A 26,028-nucleotide genomic window follows, 5' to 3' on the forward strand; every position below is an offset into this window, starting at 1 on the left:
ATGTTTTTGCAGCTTGAACCAAGCCAAACCAAAACTGCATCTAAGAATCAGTAAACAACTGTTTATGTGTGGTGTGGTATCTTGAACGTTTTCCCAGTATTCCAACCCAGTGGGGATATTTTCTTCTTCTTTTTTTGCCTTTACGTTGTTGGTGGCAATATCTGGACTTACTTGGACTCAAACATGAACAGAAGTTTGGTGTGACTGGCAGATCACCTTTTTGGTCGTTATGACCACATTTCAAACAAATGTCCAAAGAAAATACAGTGAAGTGATGTCATTTCATTTCCAAAAAAGGCAAGTCTGGTAGTAATTCTAGATAATATTGTCAGGGTTGCAGTACACTTGATGGCCTGTGTCCTCTCATCTTTTGACAGTTTTGAATTTGACACAGTTTGTTGTCAACTTTCGTCAAACAAGTCTGTGCACAAACAATAACATGAGGCAAAATGGATCCATGCTTTCACACTCTTTACAGCTAATTCTGCTCCTGCTCTCCAAATGTTGTTCTCCGAATGTAGTCTCAGTTTACTGATCTTAGGAGTAGCACCTGATGTGTCTTCATCTGCTTCAAGGTTCATCCTGTTGTTCATTCAGAGATGCACTTCTCCATTCCTTGGTTTAACAAGTGGTTTTTTTTGAGTTACTGTTGCCGTCCTATTGGCTCAAAGAAGTCTGGCCTGCTCTGCCCTCTGATTTCTGATATTTACAAGTCTTTTTCGCCTTTACAAATACCATCATGCTACCTAGTTACTCGACTCCATGCTGTCCAAGTCCAACTTCTTAGAGGGACAAATGGCGCTCAGCCCCACGAGATTGAGAAACGGGTGGCTGTGGCTCTGGAGAGCAGGTCGTCTACTGTTCGGAGGGTTGGTGGTTCGATCCCTGGCTCCCCCTAGTCTGCATGCCAAATATCCTTGGGCAAAGTATTAACCTCAAGTTGCTGTCCAGTGCATCCATCGAAGTATGAATATGTCTGAATGGTAGTTAGTAAAACTTAAAAGCATAGAAGACAGTGCTTGTGTGAGTAGGTGATGGGTGGTATGAGCGCTTTGAGTACTCCGGAGATTAGAAAAGCACTATGTAAGAATCAGTCCATTTACCAGTTTGAGCAAACAAGTTCAAGACGATCTGTCTGTAGTCATTGATTTTTGTCAGATTCTTTTATTGCTACTGTATTGACGGTGCTTACGGTCTTTAGCTCCTTTTTAGCATGATAAGAAGAGTCACATGTTATTCTGCAGCCTTGCTTAATAGCATTGTTTTACTCCCAGAGATTCTAAACTCTTCAGCTTTTTGCTATAAAATTGTCAGTATCGTGATGTGAGCTCTGATCCCTGGACTTGCTTTTTTTTATTAATTGGAAATTTACAATTTTAGTACAAAAATCCTGTGATGTCACCTCAAACATAGGCAGGAACTTAACTGTCTTTTGTCCTCCCTGTTTACTTGTAGGAAATCAAACCCCAGAGTCATTACAATCACGGCTACAGTGAGAATGTCAGCCGTAAAAACCACGTGGATGACTACAGCACCTGGGACATTGTCAAAGCCACACAGTAAGTGGATTGTGTGTGTTACTGTTATCACACCAGTGTGACTTATGAAGGTGACATTGTTGTCTAGTTACCAGCTGGTCTAATAGGAGCCCGCATCTTTGCGTGTTTGTTTCTGTGTTTTTGTGTTGTCAACATACCGCAGGTTTTAAATCTGAAGCCCACCATGTTTTCATCTGTGGTTTTCTGATTCACTGTATGTAAAGAAAGTCATTTGCAAGGTCAGGACATGAGATGACTTATTGTTGGGAAGAGACGAAGCTTGAAAATATGTTCCTGATGGAAAAAAATATATATATAGCTCTGAGTGGCTGTAACACTGGATACTAGATTTATGTTATTTTGATTTGAGGTTGAGATTATTCACTTGCCATTTTATGCCACAGTGTGGGTGTCTTGTTTGGGTGTTTGCTTTTTTTATTTTCCAGTTTTGTGTGCAGATTTTCTCAGCATCTCTTAGTTTTATGTATTTCACGCTGTGTTTGTTTATGTTTGTGCATTTGTATATCTGGCATTTGTACATACTTTAATCCTCCCCCCTCTGCCTTAGGTACGGCATCTTCGAGCGCTGCAGGGAGTTGGTGGAGGCAGGTTTCGATGTTCGGCAGCCAGACAAAGAAAACGTAACGCTCCTTCACTGGGCCGCCATCAACAACAGGATAGACTTGGTCAAGTGAGTTAATTCAGATCATGTGTTGAGGTTGTCAGGTAGTCAGAGATTACAGTGTAGCTCTTTGGTCAACTCAACAAAATGTACAAGACATCTTCTGGTTTCATATAAAGAACTGAATTGAAGAAACCAAAACCAAGTTAGTCTTACACATTTCAATATTTTTGTAAAACTGTAATACTTCGCACCCAGTGAGTCAAACAATGGCATTGTTTCTATTTGTGTTGATCTCCATTCGTTCATTTACGTTTTCATCTTGCTTTTCATTTTATTGACTTCCACTTCCTTTTTAATAGTTTATGTTGATGCAGTAAAATATGTGGATATTCATTACCTGCGGTGCCATTTACAGGATTATAAACTACAACTATAATTAGTTTCAGGTATGGAGGCAGCCTTTCACAGTATATCCCATCACATTGCCATTGACCTCTGTAATATACTTCTACGCTTATTTGTCAGCTGCTTTATGAGTCTTCCTTTTTAGGTAAACTGGCATTAAAATGACAGGGAATTGTACTGGTGCACTTCCATGGACAGATGAGGCACAGATGTTGGGTTTAATGTAACTGCTCTTGACTCGGTGGCTGTGTTTGTGGTTGTGAACAGCAGGTCTCTTTCAAACTTGGCTCACCTGGTTTTCAGAGAACCCAGGTTACACCAGTAACCAAACTTTCAACTAAGAAAAATCTTTTTGATTATACTACACTGACAAACTTACAGTGTAATCAGATTAAATGCAGCATTTCTGCTTACAACAATGTGAAATACCTGCATATCTAGCAGGCTATGTAGCTTATAGACTTAAATATTTAAAGAATGACCTTTTCCTAAATGAATATAAATCTGATATTAAAATCTGATTTTATTTTTTGAAGCTTTAAAATGTGGTTGAACAGCCTTATAAATTAGCTTGTTTCTTATGAAAATTGTTTCTTTTTCAATCTTTTCGTTTAAGTGACACAATTTAAAAGTTTACGTTCAGTTTAAAACCCTCACAAAAACATGTTTCAACTTGATTCTTAATAATGGAGAGATTGTCAAGATGCCAAATCTTGCCAAGTTGGTCGAGCATTTCGAGTGCCAGGTTGTAAATAAAAATAGTGAAAGAACTGTGTTGAGCAACCATAAAAGACTGAAGAGGGGATTTATATTTCTTATACAGCCACACCTATTAATAGGAGGTCCATATCACAGGTATACAAAGTGTAATGCTTCACCTGGTGATTGTGTTTGTGTGTGCAGGTACTACATATCAAAGGGCGCTATAGTTGACCAACTGGGAGGAGACCTCAACTCCACACCTCTGCACTGGGCTACCAGGTGACACGCTGATATATGCTACTCAGTGGCCTGAAATCATCCACAGATCAGTGTTTTTATGTTTCGTCATTATGTTTTAATTAGAAAGTGACTAAATCTGACAGACACATTTTAGCTTCTCTGTGTTACGTTCAACAATGCTAGAGCTTCACTCGAACAAACATTTGTGAACTTGAGCCAAATCTATTGTTTATTCTTTTTTCTTTTTAAACCTTAGTGTTTGACAGTTAAATATCGATTTCCTTTGTAATGACCACTAATAACAGGGAAGAGCTCACATGACATCCACACCTCCTTTTCGCATGTAGACAGGGGGCTGAAGCTGTCTCCTCATGAATTATTGATACATTTAACGACAGGCATCTGCACCGTCACTGATACACTGACACCAAGGAGTCGTGTGTCACCCTCTGCTTTGACCCCCAAACCACCCCCATAGCCTCCTCTCCAGCGCCCAGTAACCTTAAAAAGCCCCCAGCCTCCTCAATCTGGATGACCTCAGAATAATAAGCAAATAACAGTCACGCTTTTGTGCAGGGAAACCGATACACACTTTAACTCTCTCAGGCAATAAAGTTAAACTGAAGCTGTGAATTTCTGTCTTTTTCACCTGTAGTTTCTCAAATCTTTATTGCCCTTTCTGGGACGTTTATATCGTAGACAGTGTTGGTCATAAAAAGCCAGTTTTAAGATCCAATATACTGTATGCAGTAAAAGCATGCAGCCACCATAGAAATAAAATGATAAGAAGAGCCAGGCAGTCAGCCTCAAGGCTTCATCAATCATGTGAGGGCCATTTGAGACTGTAGATGTTTACCTTGGTCACCAACTCAAAGCAAGTAAGGAAGCCGGGGCCTCTAAAAGACACATCGTTTTATCTTGTGCATGCTAACAGCTGTTTTTATTTGTTACTTTCTCTAGCTGTGGAGTAAAACTTCAAGATCAGTTTGTGCGTCTTTTAAATGATCCCTTTATTGTGTGTTTATCTTTTCTAGACAAGGCCATCTATCTATGGTGGTGCAGCTCATGAAATATGGTGCTGACCCGTCTTTGATCGATGGCGAGGGCTGCAGCTGCGTCCATTTGGCCGCCCAGTTCGGCCACACTTCCATCGTGGCCTACCTCATTGCCAAAGGACAGGTAGAGAACGCTGCAGCTCAGTATTTTCACAAGAGCGAATGTGCTTATGTGGATTTTTCTGGCATATGTTTAAAAGTCTTGTTGCTGCCAGTGTGAGATACAGTAACATATATCCCTCCGCTGGTTTACTTTCTGGTTGTTTGTTTGTTTGTTTGTTTGTTTTAAAGCCACTCTGAGAGTAGTCTGTATTTTAATAATGCCAGTTCTCTCCATCAGGGGGAGCCTTATTGCCTCTCTTTTGCCTCTCCATGGCTTTTTCAGCTTCTTCAGATGTGGTCATTTGTCTTCCCTCTGTAACAGGATGTGGACATGATGGATCAGAATGGCATGACTCCACTAATGTGGGCGGCTTACAGGACACACAGGTGTGTTTGTTTTAAATGTCTGTTTTTACTTTGCATCTTTAAATTTGTCCCATCGTTATTTAATCCACAATTATGTCCAAACAGTTTATTTTAACTGGCAACACTTCACTGGTTTGTATTCCCAAATTTATTGAGGTCTTTTACAAGATGATGTCAGGGAAGCTCTGTAGCAGGACAATGGCCCTAAACATCAAACTAAATCCACCACAGAATGAATCCAGACTGAGAAAATGTGTCTTTTGGAGAGGGCCCCATTAGGAAGAGAGTCATCTCGGAGAGCTGTTGACATCAGACGTCCTTAGAATTCGCTCCCAGAGATGCTAGTGTGCTGTTATTGCTGCTGAAGGAGGTCTGCAGAGTTATTAAATCCAAGACTTTCCACCAGCAATGCAATAAAGTTCAGTAAAACCACAGAAGATTCTAATTGTTTCTGTGTTTTCTTGTGTACTTGTGGCTTATATTAAGATCAGGTCCCGTTTTACAACCAATCAATTGAGGAAAAAAACAGGAAATTCCATTGGGATTGCATACTTTCCCTTACCGCTGTAATTTACCACTGACAAGATATGTTAATTCTATAGTAGAACTTAGAGTTAGTTATAGTATTTAATAATTATATACACACTGGTCACACACAGGCGGGTTCTTCATGTTGCTACTCAGCTTCATATGAATATTCCCTAATCAGCTGTTTTTCTGGGATTTTGCATTTTAACTTCGTGGTTCATATAGAAGGAAATGGTCGCAATGTAACAGCGCGAAGCTTTCACGATTAGGAAGTGTGTAAATAAAACCATTTTTTTATGAAGAGCCTGTTTGTAAGATGCCCTTTACTTTAGTTTGACTCATCTTGCCTGGATCTCCTCCTCTGTGTGACAGTGTGGATCCCACCAGGCTGCTACTCACCTTCAACGTGTCTGTCAACCTGGGTGACAAATATCACAAGAACACGGCGCTGCACTGGGCCGTGCTGGCCGGCAACACCACCGTCATCAGCCTGCTGCTGGACGCCAACGCTAACGTCGATGCACAGAACATCAAGGTAAGCCACGGTTCTCTGTGAACCAGCGTCTCCCTGTAAGCATGCCAGGCTGTTAGCCAGGATGGCAGCCTCTTCTGGATCTTCTTTCAGTGCGCACACAGCTAAAATATGTCTTTTAAATGTATGCAGCAGCTGTTCTTTTTATTATTTTTCAGGGCGAAACACCACTGGATCTTGCCAAGCAAAGGAAGAACGTTTGGATGATCAATCACTTACAGGAAGCACGGCAGGCCAAAGGCTACGACAGCCCGTCCTACCTGAAGAGACTGAAGATGGACAAGGTAGAAACAGACATGGTTACGCTAGCCAGAAACCAAGCGCAGAGGCTTTGTAAATAAGTGAAAGGCACAACATCAATGCTACACAAAAAACGATTATCATTATGTAGCAGTCCAAGTCGCATTTGAAGAATAAAATCAGGTCCAGCTGTCTAAACTTTGCCATTAAAGCTCTTTCATCTTTTCATTTCCAACAGACATGCTCAGACCAGCCTGCTCAGGCTTAGCCTCTTTCTGCACTGCCACAGCATGTCTGCAGTTGCCAGAGAGTCAGATCTGTTATGATGCGTCATCATGGTCATTCACTTCCATCGTGATAAAGAACCTTTTTCTGATCAAAGTCTGAGCTTGACTGAGCCTGAATGCTTGAATGTGGGATGTGTTAAGTGGGCGTTAAAGCCAGAGTGACCTATGTCTGTGGTTAATAATTCCCACTCTCATAGAAGATACAGACTTTTTTCCCCTTTCTCTCAAGAGATTTTTTAGAACAGTAGTTATTAACAGTGCTTAAAATTCTGTTTGAACTCTGCTTTCATTTTTCTGTTTCCATCTTTCTGTCTGTCTCCCTGGATACTCTTAGCTAATTAAGGTAAATTAGACAGAAATCTAGAACACAAACAAACTGAATATGTTTATAGATTTGAGAAGTAGAAGATAAACTCACCATCCCATTTTGGGGTGTCCACATTAGTGCAGCCTTTAGTTTCAGGCTGTGTGCTGTAGTGAGCTTTAGTTGTAGGTTTAGTTGTGGAATGCAGCTAAATTGATTAAATTGCTGCTTGAAATTGAGATATTTGCCATGGAAACCTTTTTTTTTTTTTACCTTCTGGTCTAAAAAGCTTTAAAGTTATGGAAAATATCAATGGAGATTAAAAAAATCTGGTCAGGCTATCAATATGGATTCATTACGCAACCCAGGATCAAAAGGTCTTGTGCATTTTTGTCAACATCAACTATCAAGGAGAGGGTCAAAGGACTTACAGCTTTGAGTGGTATAAACAGACAGTTAATTGAAAAATACACTTTGAAATCATGGCATCTGTCAGAAAAGTCAAACTTACCATTTCTCCCTCCCCCTCATTGTCCTGTCCACGTGTCTCTGCTCCTCCAGGAGTTCAGGCAGAAGGTGATGCTGGGAACGCCCTTCGTGGTCATCTGGTTAGTTGGTTTCATCGCTGACCTGGACATCGACTCCTGGCTGATAAAGGGCGTCATGTACGCCGGTGTCTGGGTTGCAGTGCAGTTCCTCTCCAAGTATGTCTCAATCACAACAGTACAGAGATTACTAAAGAGATTATTACATCATATTTAGCACATTTGTTATCATTAGGTAATTTTGTGCATTTAAATGTTGGTTGATTAGATCTCAAGTGTAGCAGTTGAACTGGAGTTCACATGAGGTGGATTTAAGAGAAAAAGTCTAACTGGTTATTTTTTTGCTCATAAATGTTTCTATTGTGCTTTTAGTTTTTCACACCACAGGAAACATTGTTAGCTGCCAAAAGATTCGCACTCAGTCAAACACCTGACAAGGATGTGTCATTTTTAATAATCAGATAGAAATGTGTGTTGCACTAGGATGAGGAAAAATCTGTCTGTAGAGTTTAGTGTGACCATCGCGCACACCCAAGTGTCGTCACACTGCACATGAACAGAACAGAATCACAACTTGACACAGATTCATCTCTGTCTCATCCTTTTTCAAACGCTCGGCCCCTTCTCCGTACACACAGACACTATGTTACTCATTGTTTGATCCCCATTACCACCACCATCTGGGCCTGTTGGTAGGATTCACTGTGCCTTGCAGTTAGCTCTCTGGCTACAATAACATTCATCATCCATGGTGTCAGCTTCATATTTACTGACAATCTTGGAATTCTTACTTGGTTTAACAAATAGTTGTGTGAGTAAATGCTGTTGAGTCAAGCTGCAGTTTGTCATCAGCTAATGGCTTCGTGTATTTTTGCAGCTGTTTGACTGCAGCACAGAGAGATGAAGCGTCATACTTCCTTGAGTCCATATGTGGTCAAAAGAGCAGGGTTAAATGTGTCATTCAGTCTAGCAACAGTGAATGCATCACGCTGATGTGTTAAAAGTTTGCACAAATAGCATTCATGGAAAGTGTAGTGAGGTAGTGCCGCCTACTGCTAAACAGCTTCTCTTCTCTCTCTGTAGGGCTTTTTTTGACCACTCCATGCACAGCGCTCTCCCTCTGGGAATCTACCTGGCGACCAAGTTTTGGATGTACACCACCTGGTTTTATTGGTTCTGGAATGATATCCTTTTGGTTTTTCGTGGACTCCACACTACCCAATGCACAAAATATCAAAGGAACTGAAATTAGAGCACCAAGACAGCCTGCCTTTACAGGTCATGCTCACTGAGAACATATTCAGGAAGATGAAATTAGCAATTTTTGTAAGAAGGGTAAAAACAAAGCTCAGTAAAACTGGAAACCTGATAGGTCATCACTGTGACATTGTTGACAGTGACAAAAGAGGAGTAAATGGGAGTGATTCAAACAGCTGTCTAAAGCCAAAAAACAGAAATGTAATAAAATAATGTCGATGCTTTCATGGTCTGGAGTTAAAAACACTTCTAGAAACACTTTCTGTGATGAGCCGCTGTGCGAGGACATCAGTCTTTACTCTCTCTGAGGAAAATTTAGTATCACTCACAATATCCGTGCAAAAAAAGTGTAAAAACTGTTTTCGGAGCAGAAAGCTGTGATATTATTTGGAGATGGTCTCAAACAGAAAACTTTCCATGAACGGTTATGTTGAATACTCGTGTGTAGTTTTGGACTTTAGCTGATTTAAGAGTCTTTTGCAGAGAGAGAGACTTGCAATGTGGGGATTCAGTGTTTGACTCTGCTTTATTATCAGCACTGTGGCTGCTGCTTTGAACAAGCACTAAAAGATTTAAAAAATTGTCTCTGAGGATTCAGCTTGACGAATTCCTCAGCATCAACTGCTGATCTATTTGTTAAAAAAGGCGATCAGTTAGCTTCTTGTGAAGCTCTTTTCAGCCCACCGCTGTCATATTTTTCTTGGACTTGTGTGTGTGACACATCATTTAACTGTAAAAATTATTGTCCACATTTTTGGGGTTAGTTCACTTATATGTTAAAGCAGTATCTTTAATCTTGATTTACGGATAAGTCATGCTACAAAGACCCTTTCATGAATCAGTCATAAATACGAGTACATGTTTTGTAAATGTGATTGTTGGGTGTGGAGAATCTTGTACAGGGTGGGCCATTTGTATGGATACACCGTAATAAAATGGGAATGGTTGGTGATATTAAAGTCCTGTTTGTGGCACATTAGTATATGTGAGGGGGCAAACTCCTCCAGATGGGCGGTGACCATGGTGGCCATTTAGAAGTCGGCCATCTTGGATACAACTTTTGTTTCTTCAATAGGAAGAGGGCCATGTGACGCATCAAACTTATTGGTAATGTCAGAAGAAAAACAATGGTGTGCTTGCTTTCAACGTAACTTTATTCTTTCATGAGTTATTTACAAGTTTCTGACCACTTATAAAATGTGTTCAATGTGCTGCCCATTGTGTTGGATTGTCAATGCAACCCTCTTCTCCCACTCTTCACACACTGATAGCAACACTGCAGGAGAAATGCCAGCACAGGCATCCAGTATCCGTAGTTTCAGGTGCTGCACATCTCGTATCTTCACACCATAGACAATTGCCTTCAGCTGACCCCAAAGATAAAAGTCTAAGTGGGTCAGATCTGGAGACCTTGGGGCCATTCAACTGGCCCACGACGACCAATCCACTTTCCAGGAAACTGTTTATCTAGGAATGCTCGGACCTGCACCCATAATGTGGTGGTGCACCATCTTGCTGGAAAAACTCAGGGAACGTGCCAGCTTCAGTGCAGAAAGAGGGAAACACATCATCATGTAGCAATTTCAAACATCCAGTGGCCTTGAGGTTTCCATTGATGAAGAATGGACCCACTATCGTTGTACCCCATATACCACACCAAACCATCACTTTTGTTGTTCCAACAGTCTTGGAGGGATCCATCCAATGTGGGTTAGTGTCAGACCAATAGCGGTGGTTTTGTTTGTTAACTTCACCATTCACATAAAAGTTTGCCTCATCACTGAACAAAATCTGATGTTTCTTCATTAGTGACAGTTTTCTTGCGTCCACATTTTGGCAAATCCAACACTGAACCAGTTTCACGAAACTTAGCAAGCAGTTTGCTGACTGTAGCATGGGAGGTGGGTGGTCTCGTAGGGTGTCTTGCATTGAAATCTGCTGCAATGACCCGGTTACTGCGTTCACCAGATATCAACACAATTTCGGTCCGCTCCTCACGTGTTAACCTCTTCGACATGTCAATGGCTGTGAACAAAGAGAAACTTGTAAATAACTCATGAAAGAAGTTACGTTGAAACCAAGCACACCATTGTTTTTCTTGTGACATTACCAATAAGTGTGATGTGTCACATGGCCCTCTTCCTATTGAAAAAACAAAAGTTGTATCCAAGATGGCCGACTTCTAAATGGCCACCATGGTCACCACCCATCTTGAGGAGTTTGCCCCCTCACATATACTAATGTGCCACAAACAGGACTTTAATATCACCAACCATTCCCATGTTATTACGGTGTATCCATATAAATGGCCCACCCTGTAGAATAAAGCTTATACTTTTGGCAGACGCTAACTAAAGATTAGCAGGAAAATTGCTTGTGTGAGCAGGTTACAGAGCAGTAAGTTGGAATAAAGGTGCGGTCAGAGGAGAGAGATGTTTATGCAAAGAGCAGAAGGAGCTGATTGAAAATACATGAAACAAGTGGAACCATAAAGCTCGAGCGTGTCTAAATGAAGGAGCTCTTTAGTTTTCTGCAGCTGTGTTAATATTTGTGAGAGCGTGTAGTGTAGCAGCTGGTAGGTGAAGGCTAACAGAGCGAGTGCCTGTTGCTCCCAGCACTGCTGCTTTTTTTTTTTTAAATCAGTGAAAGAATTGGCTTTCTGTTCCGAAGCTGCTAATTACAGGAAATGAAAGCAGAGGTCTCGTTTGTGGACGGCATTTAATTTTCTGCCTCGTTGCTCCCCTAATGGGAAGCGAGAGCAGGATACCTTTGGCCTGAGTTTGTTGAAAAAGATAACGCTGCTCTGAAGATCGTTTTGGTTATTTTTTTTAAATGCTGCTGGTGTCCTCGGCAGATTTCTCACGCATGTTTGGTGCACTTCGATTGCATTGACCATATATTGCTGAGACAGCTCTATTAGAGCAGCAGACAAGCTCTTGAGCTGCCAGCTTAGCATGTGTGCATTCATCTTGAAAAAGAGCAAAGGTTTGCTGGTGATACATTGTGTTTGCACATGAATCATTTACCAAAATAAGCCCTTTGAAAGATTTCAGATTTAACCATAAATCTGCATGCAGTGAGAGGTCTCTTCTGCTTATTCAGTTGAAGGGCATGCTGATTCATGTCCCAGAGTGTGTAGGCAGGTCAGCTTTTCTTGTGCAGCGCTGCAGAGTGTGGCATGTCTGCTGGAAACCGGTCAGCCTGTCACCCAGTTGTCAAGTCGACTGCTTGTTTTATACATTAGTACTCAGAATGTTTCTAATCTCATTTATGGAAATGAAGTGGTGTGCTCTCGACAACACTGGGTGGCTGTAGCTCAGGTGGTAGAGCAGATCAGCTACTAACCGGAAGGCTGGTGGTTCGATCCCAAATATCCATGGGCAAGATACTAACCCCATGTTGCTCTGTGTATGAATGTTAGACAGTAAGCACTTAACAGTTTAGAAAAAGTGCTTGTGTGAATGGGTGTGATTGGGTGAAGGAATTGTATAAAGTTGTATGAAGCGCTTTGAGTGCTCAGAGTAGATGAGCGCTATATAAGAACAAGTCCATTTACCATCATTTATAACTAGAACTTAATGATAAATGTAATGTCACTGTTTACACTCCTGCATAGCAACAGCAGGAGACACAGAAAGGTTTTAAGTAAGCATTTCTCTGATGCTGTTAGCTAAAAGAAAATTAAGATTAAGGATGAGCTGGATGTATTGTTTGCCCACATGTGTAAAAGTGTTTAAAGCTACTCAAAGCATCTCTCGAATGTTTTCTCTAAAGCTTGCCATAAGCGCTTGCTGCTATAAGAGACTAACAGCCACAGTTTTAGCCACTCTTTCCTGGACTTTCTAACAATTTCATTGTGTTCAGTCTTTTTAATGCACAAAAAGGGGTACAAGTAGACATTCATCTCCATATTTGAGGAAGAAAGTTTAATGAAAGCAGGCTTCAAAATAAACCAGATCAACCATAAAGTCCATTTAGTGTGACATTTTTGTGTTACTAGAGGCAGAAAATAGCAGCTGATATACAGTATATCAATGTGAAAATGTCATATTTCCATCATGTCTTCACTCCACTGACTGCATGTCTTGCTTCACCCAGCTCTTATTCCTGTTATTTATGCAACTGTGGTGGACGGAGATCAATTCAGATTTTCCAAAAAATGAGTTTAACATCGATGGGTGACTCATCTCGTCCCTCACCCATATGCTTGTCAGAAAGTTGTTCCAGCTCTATCTAGCACTTTGTTTAAGGCATACTCGAATGTCCTCTTTGTATTCTCCAGACTGTGCTGTCAGGGGAGGCATTGGCTTACCCTCTCTGACCCTGCAGGGCCCGGTTAAACAAATTGCGCACTGAGGCCCTGCACTGGAGGTTGGACGACTCCCCAGCTTCATGCATGCCTGCAGCTCAGATGAACTTGTTTTGAACTTTGACGTCCCACCACCCCCACCCACCTGATGCTGTGGGGAAATCCACAGATTCACACAGACTTGTAATAAGCAGGCAGTCAAAATATTAATGACCAGAATTGGACAGAAAGAGTTTGACAGACACGTTGCACACCTTTCTTCTTCCTCCCAGGTTTAAACTAAGAGTTCTGACCCACTTTCTGCCGTTGTGAGTCCATTATTGTTCTCAGGCCTGCTGTTGAAATGGGATCAAGTGACGTGGGTGGAGCTCTGTAAGAGCACGTTTAAGTCTTTTCCAGACTTGGATCATATTTCCCTCAGTACTAAGAAGGAAAAGAAGGGAAGACGTTTCTCCTAAGTGGGTTTCAAGCAGGTGAATGTCTGAAAATGGTTCAAATATGGCATTGAAATGGAAGGAGAGTATAGAGACTTCATGCAGATTTTTGTTTATAATCAGTATGACTATGCACCATTTATCCTGCACTTGCTTAATTATACATCCTCTGCATGCTGTCATTAGTGACATGTATGACTCTGTGTCGGCTGCCTTTCCACCGCCGAGGCCTTCTAAAGAAAAATGGCTGCTGTGGGGACATGCTGACCATCACTCCCCAAGGAAGCATTGAGACCCATTTGTCTGAGGATTGGCATTGATCACCGGCCCCTCTTCAGCATCTCCACTAGTCATTGAGTTAGTAGACCAATTATGTGGTTCAGAGAGTGTTTAACTTAGCGGGTCATCTGAGCGGGCGCAGTATCAGCACCCAGGTCTTTACAGAGACACTTATGAAGATCAATGCGCTCTAAGGGATGTATAGGCCTCTATCACTTAGTCAGTGCAGTCATGAAGGTGCTGGAGGGTTTTTCTCACCAACAAAAACCACAGTGGTCATAGTGCTTCTTCATAGCTGCTTACAATAGTGATTTGCTGCTGATCTCTGTTATCCTGAACCCTTATTGCCGCTTCAGTGTTGTCAGTTAGGAGGTTTGGTGTAACCTGTCACGTCTCTTTTTTACATGCAGCTTTTTTTGACAGAATTCAATTCAATTCAATTCAATTCAATTTTATTTATATAGCGCCAAATCACAACAAAAGTCGCCTCAAGGCGCTTCATAGATACAGAGAAAAACCCAACAATCATATGACCCCCTATGAGCAAGCACTTTGGCGACAGTGGGAAGGAAAAACTCCCTTTTAACAGGAAGAAACCTCCGGCAGAACCAGGCTCAGGGAGGGGCGGCCATCTGCTGCGACCGGTTGGGGTGAGAGAAGGAAGACAGGATAAAGACATGCTGTGGAAGAGAGACAGAGGTTAATAACAGATATGATTCAATGCAGAGAGGTCTATTAATACATAGTGAGTGAGAAAGGTGACTGGAAAGGAAAAACTCAATGCATCATGGGAATCCCCCGGCAGCCTACATCTATTGCAGCATAACAAAGGGAGGATTCAGGGTCACCTGGTCCAGCCCTAACTATATGCTTTAGAAAAAAGGAAAGTTTTAAGCCTAATCTTAAAAGTAGAGATAGTGTCTGTCTCCCGAATCCAAACTGGAAGCTGGTTCCACAGAAGAGGGGCCTGAAAACTGAAGGCTCTGCCTCCCATTCTACTTTTAAATACTCTAGGAACAACAAGTAGGCCTGCAGAGCGAGAGCGGAGCGCTCTAATAGGGTGATATGGTACTACAAGGTCATTAAGATAAGATGGGGCCTGATTATTTAAGACCTTGTATGTGAGGAGCAGGATTTTGAATTCAATTCTGGATTTAACAGGAAGCCAATGAAGGGAAGCCAAAACAGGAGAAATATGCTCTCTCTTTCTAGTCCCTGTCAGGACTCTTGCTGCAGCATTTTGGATTAGCTGAAGGCTTTTCAGTGAGTTTTTTGGACATCCTGATAATAATGAATTACAGTAGTCCAGCCTGGAAGTAATAAATGCATGAACTAGTTTTTCAGCGTCACTCTGAGACAGGATATTTCTAATTTTAGAGATGTTGCGCAAATGGAAGAAAGCAGTCTTACATATTTGTTTAATATGTGCGTTGAAGGACATGTCCTGGTCAAAAATGACTCCAAGGTTCCTCACCGCGTTACTGGAGGCCAAGGTAATGCCATCCAGAGTAAGAATCTGATTAGATACCATATTTCTAAGATTTTCAGGGCCGAGTACAATAACCTCAGTTTTATCTGAATTAAGAAGCAGAAAGTTAGCAGCCATCCAGGTCTTTATGTCTTTAAGACATTCCTGCAGTTTAACTAATTGGTGTGTGTTATCTGGCTTCATGGACAGATAGAGCTGGGTGTCATCTGCATAGCAGTGAAAATGTATGCTATGTCTTCTAATGATACTGCCTAAGGGAAGCATGTATAATGTAAACAGAATCGGTCCTAGCACTGAACCCTGTGGAACTCCATAATTAACCTCAGTGTGTGAAGAGGACTCTCCATTTACATGCACGAATTGGAGTCTATTAGATAGATATGATACAAACCACTGCAGCGCAGTACTTGTAATACCTACAGCATGCTCTAATCGCTCTAATAGGATATTATGATCAACAGTATCGAACGCTGCACTGAGGTCTAGCAGGACAAGCACAGAGATGAGTCCACTGTCAGAGGCCATAAGAAGATCATTTGTAACCTTCACTAAAGCTGTTTCTGTGCTGTGCTGAGCTCTGAAACCTGACTGAAACTCTTCAAATAAACCATTCCTCTGCAGATGATCTGTTAGCTGTTTGACAACTACTCTTTCAAGGATTTTTGATATGAAAGGAAGGTTGGAGATTGGCCTATAATTAGCTAAGACTGCTGGGTCTAGAGATGGCTTTTTGAGTAAAGGTTTAACTACAGCCAGCTTGAAGGCCTGTGGTACATAGCTGATCATTAGAGATAGGTTGATCATATTTAAGATCGAAGAATTAATTAATGGCAGGACTTCTTTGAGCAGTTTTGTAGGAATGGGGTCTAAAAGACACGTTGATGGTTTGGAGGAAGTAATTATTGAAGTTAACTCAGAAAGATCAATTGGAGAAAAAGAGTCTAACTTAATATCAATGGTACTAAGAGTAGCTGTAGATAATATTACATCTGTGGGATGATTATTGGTAATTTTTTCTCTAATGATAAAAATTTTATTTGTGAAGAAGTTCATGAAGTCATTACTAGTTAACGTTAAAGGGATGGTTGGCTCAAAAGAGCTCTGACTTTTTGTCAGCCTGGCTACAGTGCTGAAGAGAAACCTGGGGTTGTTCTTATTTTCTTCAATCAGTGATGAATAGTAAGATGTTCTGGCTTTGCGGAGGGCTTTCTTATAAAGCAGCAAACTATTTCTCCAGGCTAAATGATGATCCTCTAGAAGATTCCAGAGTTAAGCATGAAATGTTTGTGTGCATCCTCTGTGTCCAACACTTAATTTTTTTAAAAAAGGATCAGGTTGTGCAACTGTAGCCACTATTTGAGTCAGAAGATGATACAGCTTAGATGGTTACAATAAACATGTGCTTTTTTTGAAGGCCAGTAAAAAGGCCAAGCTCTCTCTTCTGGTTAAAAGGCCTAGCTTGTGGCTAGAACTGCCTGTTCTGTGTTCGGTCCATATTTCATGTACCAACTTTTGGATCAATTGCAAATTAAATTATTGTTTTTCAGTCAAGTTTGAGATTTTGAAATAGGGGATTCTGACCAAGCCAGGGGGTAGTTCTGACTGAGAAACTGAGCAATGCTCGCACAGCGGTGAATTTTCACCCACAGCATGTCAGCTGAAAATTCACCGCTACTTTATTGCTTTAGTGTAAACAGAAAATGATTTGGACCATAAACTATTTAGGAAAATCTTTATTAAGGTCATAAGGTCATTCTCTGCACTTAGGTATGTTTTTACAGCCAGAAGAGTCGCCCCCTGCTGGCCTCTAGAAAGAATGTAGGCACTTTTGAAAGTGCAATAGTTCTGTGATGTATCCTGGCGACTTTGCTGATGCTTTGACTTTTCCGGGCATCAGTGTGAGGCTCACATGAAATCCTTGATACATATTAAATATCCTTCAGGCGTTCAGGCTCCTCTCTGCTCATTTTCAGGTTCAGATCTTGGTAGATGGCTACATACCTGCACAACTCCAAGTGTTCCCATCAGCCTCAGTGCAGCTGTGGTCATGAAGTTAACTAATTTTACCAGATATTAGTGGCGCCATCATATAGTAGTATACACCTTAACCCAACAACCAAACGATCCTGTGTTTGGTCCCGGGTGGTGACAGATCTCTTGGAGGTTATGACAGGAAGGGCATCTGCCAAATCAAACACGGTGGTCCACCCTCTGTGGTGACCCCCTGTGAATAAAGGAACAGCCAAAAGAAGCTTTCTTTCTAGTCAGCAGTTACTGTAAACTAAGATGTTGAACAAATAGTTAGCAAAACTATGTTATTGGTTATAGAATCTCTTCTTTCTGGATGCCTTAACAGACTGATACTTTATTGTGGAAATCAGCTAAATACCAAATCTAGGATCCCTGTACGTTTGGATTATAGTACACTTGAGTTAGAATCAGTTCAGATGTTTCAATTTCCCGAATATGATCTCAGCACATAAATGCAACACATTTGCCACCTTTTAGAAGGATCACCGTGATGTTGAGCACAGTTAATGTGCTGTTGATGGGCATCACAGTCACTAGTGTGAGGCCAGTTACACCAATTAAACCAGCTGCTATGAAAGAATGTTTATATCTATAGACTGAAAATCACGTGGCTGTAGTTTGTTGAATCACTTTCTGCTTCATGCTTTAGTGTTGGTCTGAATTTTCTGGTACTTTTTCACATCTGCATGTCACTCCAGGTTTTTCTCAGACACAGAGGTGAGTATTTGGCAGTTTGGACTTCACAGTGTGACTCTGCTGTTTTCTCTGGGATTCAGCTGAGTCATGCACACCTGCAAAGCTGACTTAGACTGCAGCCAAAAGCTGGCACAGCGCACACTGTCTACGGGTAAACACAGGACCGTGAAACAGGCTGCTGATTTGCGTATTCGCCGAGGAATAGAGCATCTCTGTTATGATGAACTGGCCTTACATGCTCTTAGATGGATGTGTTAACTCAGTTATGTAATAACTCTGATTCTCTGTGAAATACATTAACTGTTTAAATCAGAAGCTGCTACGAGCTGCTTTGACAGGCTGACGCTCCCTCTTTAGCTTGGGTGGGTGGAGATGAGACAGAGCTGCTCCCTGCGTCACAGTTCACCTCGTAGTCAAGCTGCTATGACGAGAGAAAGTCTAACTCAAGCTGCCGTCAGTGTAGTAACACTTCCTGAAGCAACAGATCGGGCCGGGTGTTTCTATTCTCTTGCACAATAATGCAGTAGTTTCCAGGGAAAGTAAATTCCACGCTGCTTCTCTTATAACTCAGGAATGTGAAACATTCCCAGCTTAGAATGGGTTTCAAACAGTTTGCTGATAAAGTGTTACATCTCCAACAAGATAAATGTGTCTAGACGTGGCTGAAGCACGATGCTGTTTCTTATCGCCTTGCATCGGCCACCGGGGCTGTTACACTGGTTTAAACCGAGGAGCTCACCGTTAAAGTAACAAATGGAATCCTGTCTTCTTCCTTGACCTCATGCACATCTCCCCTTTGCCACCGTCCACGTGCCCTTCCTCATTAACACCCTGGCTCTGTTCTACAACTTTGGTAAATCCTGGAAGTCTGATCCAGGAATCATCAAAGCATCCGAGGAGCAGAAGAAAAAGGTAAAACCTGTTAATTTTTCGGGGGTGTATTTCACAGAGAGGCTGTTCTTGTTTTGACGTGTTGGTGTATGCTGGCATGAGGGCTAATGTCTCTCTTCCTCTCATTATCACACACTAATAGGAGACAACAGAGGCTCTTCTTGTTATCGGGCCCCACATCCCCATCCTGTGATTGATGAGAGCTAAATTTACCCTGCATTGTTAGCACAGTGCAGCGGCTGGGCAGTCACCTCAGAACAAAGGCTACGGAGCCCTCTGTTCCCTGTGGAGGATCCCCGTCCAACTCTTGCTGTCCTTTGATGTCGAATTTTGGATTTATTTACTTTGAGATTTGTTGTTAAAGCAAGCTGATAAAACACAAGAGGAACAACATTAGCTAACGCAGGAACTGGGCCGTAAAAAGAAAGGCATTGAAATTGAATTGAGATCTTAAATTCATACAAGCCTTTGTCCCAATTCACTGTGAGTCAGCCAAGCTTCCAGTGTGAGCTTTCAGCCTCAGCTTGGTCTTGTGTTGCAATGCCAAAGATGAATTTTAGGGTTTTCATTCTCTCTCTCTTTCTCTTTTTTTTTTTTAACCTCCCCAGACAATTGTGGAGCTTGCAGAGACAGGCAGCCTGGATCTGAGCATATTCTGCAGCACCTGTTTGGTAAAACTCTTTTGTTTGTTTGTTTTTGCCCCCAAGCATCTGTAACTTCCAGCAAAACAGATAACGCTAAAGACGTATCATTTGTTTTTCCCCGCAGATACGGAAGCCCATTCGGTCCAAACACTGCGCCGTGTGCAACCGCTGCATTGCCAAGTTTGACCACCACTGTCCCTGGGTGGGGAACTGTGTGGGTACGTTAAGAACCAGCACTGCAGATTTACGAGGATCACAACAGCACACGCACTTCCAAAGAGCTCATGTTTTTCCTCCCCACATTCACAGCTGTCTTTTTTCATTGTGTTTTATAAAAGCTACAGCGAAGCTGTTCTGACTGAAGGCTCTGCTTTCAATTTACTCTGCTGCCGCACAACAGAGAGGCAAATTAGTGTATATAGGTTTTTACTGCCACGTCGGGGAACACTAGCAGGGCCGTAGTGTAGATCGCCTTAAGGTTAGAGTTAATGCACAGCCACTAAGACAAATAAACAAGCAGGTAATAATTTGTCATAGAAAGTAAAGAACCTGTAAAAACAAAGAGTCGAGGCAACAATGACGAATGGTTTAATGACAGGGTGCAGGAAATGAAGAGGAGCACAAAGCCTTAAAATGAAGTGCTAATGGGAAGTATGTGTGCTGAGGATTGTGGTGTGAAAGCAGTGTGTAGATAATAGGGGAAGGAAGGCGTGGCAGAGGGCTTGTAACACTTTGAAAGCATGCGGTCAGAATGAAGCTTTGAAAGTGAGGAAACAGTCTGAACAAACAGCAGGTCCCTCCTCCTGACAGTCCTCTCAGCCTGCTGGCACCACAGAGCTCATAAACCCAGTCAATACAATTATATACACTGAACTGAATATTACTAATATTAAAATATTGTATTTTTACCCAGAAACTGCTGCGCAACTGTAGCGTAACAAATCATACAACATGCCTGCATACCCCCAAGTTAATGAATGTTTTCCTGCACAATAAAACTGGGTCCTTAAATCCTGAAGTGAAAGAATTCAATTTTTTGATTAAACAAATGTAACCAGTAATGTCAAGCTCTGCTTTTGGCCCCATCTCTCTGAACACTGGAATAGTTATTTAAGGTTATTTTAAAGCCTGTCCTACTCAAATATGTGATTCTCATGGACATTTCATGCACAGACACTCAGGATGGTATACATGTAGGTTGAAAATGTATAAAAGCAATCAGATGATGCACCGTGTCTCTGCTGGTCCATCCATCCACATTTTAAAGTTGTTAAGAAGTATTTTAACAACATTTAACTTGTTAAAACCTGCAGATATGTGTGCAAAACCTTCAGTAAAAATGTAGCTGAACTTCAAGAGAAAAGGATGAACAGCTGATATTTTTTGTGTAGCACATGCCAAAGTTTCCTTGATCTCTGTAGAGAGTCAGAGTCCAGTATTTGGCAAAAGTCTGGGTTAGAGTTGATGTCAAGACTGTTATCTACAGAGATACAGTCCATCTTCATTTCAGAGAGAGTCAAGTGGATCAGAATGCTCTTTATTGTCCAGCACAGCACGAGTCCAACCAGGAACTTGATGCTCGGAGAAGAAAGAGAGCTTAACCTGGAGCACAGGAAGTGCGGGTGAAAGTAAAGGTGCAGGTTTGGGGAAGAACAGAGCCACGTGTGCATGAGCAGCGATTATTCGAGTGACAGGGCAGAGTTTTAAGGGAGAAGCTCAAATCAAGTAATCATGTTCTTAACTTGAAGCACTGCATTAATGAATGATGGGAATTACTTCTGCATTTCTCTGTTGTCTAACCTTCAGTTCTGTTCAAACAATTAAACTGAGAACTGGACGTGTATCGCTGTGACATTAGGACACTTGCTTCTTGTGTACAGGAAGTGGGAATCACCGCTACTTCATGGGTTACCTCTTCTTCCTGCTCTGCATGATCTGCTGGATGATGTACGGCTGTATCTCCTGTAAGCAGAACATACCGCTTTTAAAAATGTTGCTCATTTCTCACGCCGCTCCTGTTTCTCTGCTAACGCCTTTGATTCTCCCTCGCTCCTCCCCCAATCAGACTGGAGGATCCACTGCGCCACCAGTTACGCCAAGGATGGTTTCTGGCTCTATCTGACACAGATCGCCTCCTGCTCCCCTTGGATGTTCTGGATGTTCCTCAACAGTGTCTTCCACTTCATGTGGGTGGCCGTGCTCATCATGTGTCAGCTCTATCAGGTACGAGTTTACGCCAAGTTTACATCGGAAAAAGCAGAGAGGTGTTGTTGTGATATAAGTGAGAACAGCTGTAATCGCTTTGACTCTCAGTAGCGAGTTACGTGCTACATTGCGGCTCACCTCTTTGCTCTGACATCTTGTAGATCGCCGCTCTCGGAATCACCACCAACGAGAGGATGAACGCTCGGAGATACAAGCACTTTAAAGTTACAGCCACCTCCATCGAGAGCCCCTTTAAGTAAGCGACCTTCATTCTCACCAGCTCACTGAAGCTGCAGCTGAGGTTAAACCATTGTCTCATCCAGCTTTGGAGCAGAGGATGCTTCTGCACAGTGAGGGGAAAAGGGAGTTTGTGGTTTTCTTACATTCTTAAAAGTTTAACGACACCAACTTCTCCCAGCGGTGTTGTCTTTTTTAAACTCACTTCAGTGTAAGCATCATTTTAAATATTATTTCCAAAGAAACTATTGAGGGTGAGAAACACAAAATTTTTTAAGTCAAAAAGTGAAAAACAAGAAAACAGAAGCAGGTTTTTTCTATTTAGTGATTTCTTTCTAAAATGGAATATTAGCAGCTGTTCAGGTCAGTTTCTCGGCTTTGAATTTCCTCAAAAAGTAAATGGTAAATGGTAAATGGCCTGTATTTATATAGCGCTTTACTAGTCCCTAAGGACCCCAAAGCGCTTTACATATCCAGTCATCCACCCATTCACACACACATTCACACACTGGTGATGGCAGCTACATTGTAGCCACAGCCACCCTGGGGCGCACTGACAGAGGCGAGGCTGCCGGACACTGGCGCCACCGGGCCCTCTGACCACCACCAGTAGGCAACGGGTGAAGTGTCTTGCCCAAGGACACAACGACCAAGACTGTCCGAGCCGGGGCTCGAACCGGCAACCTTCCGATTACAAGGCGAACTCCCAACTCTTGAGCCACAATCGCCCCGTGAAAGTGAAAAGTGAAAGATTTTTGGTTGTTAGTTGGTACCATAACAGGAAAATGCATCAATTTGAAATAAGGCTAAATAGATTCAGGACCTTTACTGAACTGATTAAGTTTAGGGGGAAAAACATTTCTAAACAGTAATGGCATATAGTCGAACACTAGATATTAGTACTAGATAGTGCAGGTAATTTCACTCAGATGTATCATTGTATTAAATTCGGAGGGTTGAATTTCTGATGTATAGATTTCTTTGGCCTGTATTTGTACACAGAGAAAGAATTAAGCTCTGTTTTTGTCTCAGTGTACTTAACACAGCAGTATAGCATTTTTATACGTGCAATGGTGCAGAGTGCAAAGACGTTTGAATAAATTAATGAATAAATAGAGGGCAGATAACAGGCTGCTATATGTGTATGTATAGAATGCTTAAGCTTGCAGCATTAATTCCCCTCTCATGTCTCTCTGTAGTCACGGCTGCATCAGAAACCTCATAGATTTCTTTGAAATCCGCTGCTGCGGCCTGATCCGGCCCGTCACGGTGGACTGGACCACACAGTACACAATAGAATACGACCAGACGTCTGGCTCGGGCTACCAGCTGGTGTAGAGGAGGAGGAGTAAGAGGATGAAGAGGGAAGGGGAGTGTGAGCAGAGCGTGGATGGATAAATGGACGACCCTCACTCTCCCTCTCCACCCCTCCTCTGGCGAGCATATCTGAGTGATGGCGTTCTTGTGAGCACCTGCTTTTTGGACCATCTCTCCCTCACCGATCAAACAACAACAAAAAGAATCAGCCAGGACTAGCATGCTGTTACGGGGCAACACCACACCCACCCCCTCCCCCTGGCCTTCACCACCACCACCTTTACTACTATTACTACTACTATTACTCTACCTTTGCCGCTGACCAACTCTCTTCCTCTCTTCTCCTGAGCTCTTTGGACGGTGCGTTGCTGCCAGGCACAAATGCCGAGGAGAGAGGAATTACAAAACTTAAAAGCTCTTCTATCCGGAGACTCGACACTGCAGAAAAAGTAGAGCCACGAAGAGGCGACGCTGTTCTTTCCCCGTCCCCCACTCGATATCTTATTTATGGTGTCCCTGTCCGTGTGCCCCGTACATGTCTGTTTCTGATTGGTCCGGGCGCTCTGCCGTTCCTGTCACATTAACTGTGGTGAAAGATAAAAGAAAGTTGTTTTTTTTTAAATATATACGTGTATATGAAAAAAAGCAAGAAATCGTTTTAAAGTATGATAGAAATAAGGGAATGTCTTTTAAGGTTTTGTTTTTTGTTTTTATTCTGCACCGTGATGAGTTTCCGGCGCAGCTGATGATTTGCCAACCAGTGCTGAACTTGTCATAGGAGAGAGTTTGGTTAGAGGGAGCCGCTGCAGAAGTCCCACTTCTCACCTGCTCGAGTTAAAGCTGCTTTCCTCTCGAGACACAGGCTTAGTGCGAATAGGAGGGGTTTAACCCCAGAGTAGTTGCTGTGCAGTAAGAACGCAGGATTGGGAGCGCACGGAGAACGACTCCTTCAGCGGCGACCGCTCTAGAAACGTGACAGAAACGATCCTACAGACAATGTGATACTATGTGAGGTATATTTATTTTCAAGCTATTTATAGAGAAAGTAACTATGTTCTAGCAACATCATCTTTACATTTCAGATCAACTTAGCTGAGTAGGTTTTATGAGTTAAAAAAGGCGTGCGTACGTGTAGCTGTAGAAGATGGAGGGCAGAGAAGCTTGCCTGCAAACCCCTGTAGGCGGCTACAGCAAGTGTATTTATTACCTGCAGAGTTTAAGAGAAGGCAGCGGGAGGACAGATGAGTTTACAAGGGTTTCATTCCGTGTTTTTCTTCAGAAGCTGTACAGTCTTATTTGTTTGTCGTGTCATTTGTCTGCCTACATTATTGCACTGATATTTTTTTTTTTTCAAGTTTGAATTTTTTTTAAATTTTGGCCATTACTGAACAGAAGCAGAGCTTCACGCCGACGCTTCCATTGTTTACACAGAAGGAAAAGGACGGGCCGCCTCACATCGCTTTCTGTCCGGACCCCCGCACACGCAGCCTGCTCCACAGCAGCAGGAGGATGACCTGAGATGTCAAGAATGTGCATCTATACATAAACATAATCTCCCTCTGCTTTTTCTTTTCATCAGTGTTAGCCCAACAGTGCTCCTGGACCTTTTTTTTCTTTTCTCGCGTTTGGGGGATTTCTTCCAAACAAGCCGAAAAAGGAGAAACTCGAGTGACTATACTCCAAGTGTATGACTGTAGCTTTTAGTGATGTCCGTCACTGCTGTCTATAGGCGTTTTAACTCTTACGAAGCTCCACTGCATGTATGATGCTTGGGACAGCCGGGCTGTCGCCGCCCCTGTCGTCGTCGTCTTCTTCATGGTGACAGCCAAGCGAGCCCTGTATCTGTATATAGTGAATGTTAAGTATTTGCAAGTACTTTTCTGCATTTTGTTCATTTGTCCTTTTTTAGGTTTCTTTCTCTCAAATCCAGTGTATTTAGTGAAAGTTGTCCTTCAGGTCGCCAGCTTTCCAGTGGGACCCTCCCTGTGCAAGCGTGTAATATATTTGAATGTTCCATTTTTTGTTTGTTTTATTTCTACCTTATATACCGCTGGGTTTGTTATTACCACTGGATGTACAAATTGTAAAGCAAAGACACTAGAGAACTAAGGCAGATGCCATTTTTGTTTTATTTTGGTTCTGTTTTTTAAAAGCTGAAATGTGATCATGCAATAGTTTTAAGGATAGAGGGAGGTTATATTATATAAAAGGCCTCCGAAACTTTTGAGCCTAGTGTTTGCATCATCAGAAGGGGACGGTTATGTCATCATTACATGTTTCAAGCCTCCATCTTTACTAACCACTGATGTCACTGCTGCCCTAAGAACATGACACACAGCAGCTTTGTTTTGTGTGCTTTAATGGTCAGAAGGCCCTGACCCAGCTGTACATTTCATATCAGTAACTAGCCTCTTGTGTTCTAATAATGCCTTTTAAGTGAACATAGATATATGCAGGCTAGTTTTGTTTTTTGTTTTTCTTTAGGGCGGTTCACCACTTCAGGCTCACACAGGACATGAATTCAAAGCCATCTCAGTCCTCACTAGTTCTTCCAGCAGCCTAAAAAGTCTCTTCTGTCTCCCCCCCTCCCCCGCCTCTCTCACCTTCACCATGTGGGATAGTAAAAGCAGAAAAAAAGAAAGCACATAATCATATCCAGTGCCTCTCTGCCCACCTCCAGACATCACTGTTACTCCGCTTCAGATGTAAACATATGGGCATGGTTCAGTTTTAATGGCTTTAATAATAAAATACAGTCAAATGTGACCCG

At 42.1% G+C, this 26,028-nt stretch overlaps 1 protein-coding gene across 1 annotated transcript in view; it reads left to right on the forward strand.

The window, feature by feature from the left end:
* zdhhc17 (zDHHC palmitoyltransferase 17) overlaps positions 1-26,024 on the forward strand; it is a 36,445-nt gene extending 10,421 nt beyond the window's left edge. The window contains exons 2-17 of the mRNA XM_085252983.1: positions 1,456-1,559; positions 2,107-2,229; positions 3,472-3,549; positions 4,545-4,689; positions 4,990-5,054; positions 5,934-6,096; positions 6,252-6,377; positions 7,486-7,628; positions 8,553-8,653; positions 18,752-18,876; positions 19,464-19,526; positions 19,624-19,717; positions 21,380-21,463; positions 21,565-21,722; positions 21,866-21,960; positions 23,141-26,024. Of these exons, the coding sequence (XP_085109109.1) occupies positions 1,456-1,559; positions 2,107-2,229; positions 3,472-3,549; positions 4,545-4,689; positions 4,990-5,054; positions 5,934-6,096; positions 6,252-6,377; positions 7,486-7,628; positions 8,553-8,653; positions 18,752-18,876; positions 19,464-19,526; positions 19,624-19,717; positions 21,380-21,463; positions 21,565-21,722; positions 21,866-21,960; positions 23,141-23,279 (1,806 nt within the window). The 3' untranslated portion in view covers positions 23,280-26,024. The remainder of the gene's footprint in view (positions 1-1,455; positions 1,560-2,106; positions 2,230-3,471; positions 3,550-4,544; positions 4,690-4,989; positions 5,055-5,933; positions 6,097-6,251; positions 6,378-7,485; positions 7,629-8,552; positions 8,654-18,751; positions 18,877-19,463; positions 19,527-19,623; positions 19,718-21,379; positions 21,464-21,564; positions 21,723-21,865; positions 21,961-23,140) is intronic.
* Positions 26,025-26,028: the final 4 nt, after the last annotated feature.

Source organism: Mchenga conophoros, linkage group LG17 (genome assembly GCF_057382185.1).
Source record: "Mchenga conophoros isolate Kocher_MC1m ecotype Shallow Benthic linkage group LG17, M_conophoros_male_GT1.1, whole genome shotgun sequence".
NCBI classification, from domain to species: Eukaryota; Metazoa; Chordata; class Actinopteri; order Cichliformes; family Cichlidae; genus Mchenga; species Mchenga conophoros.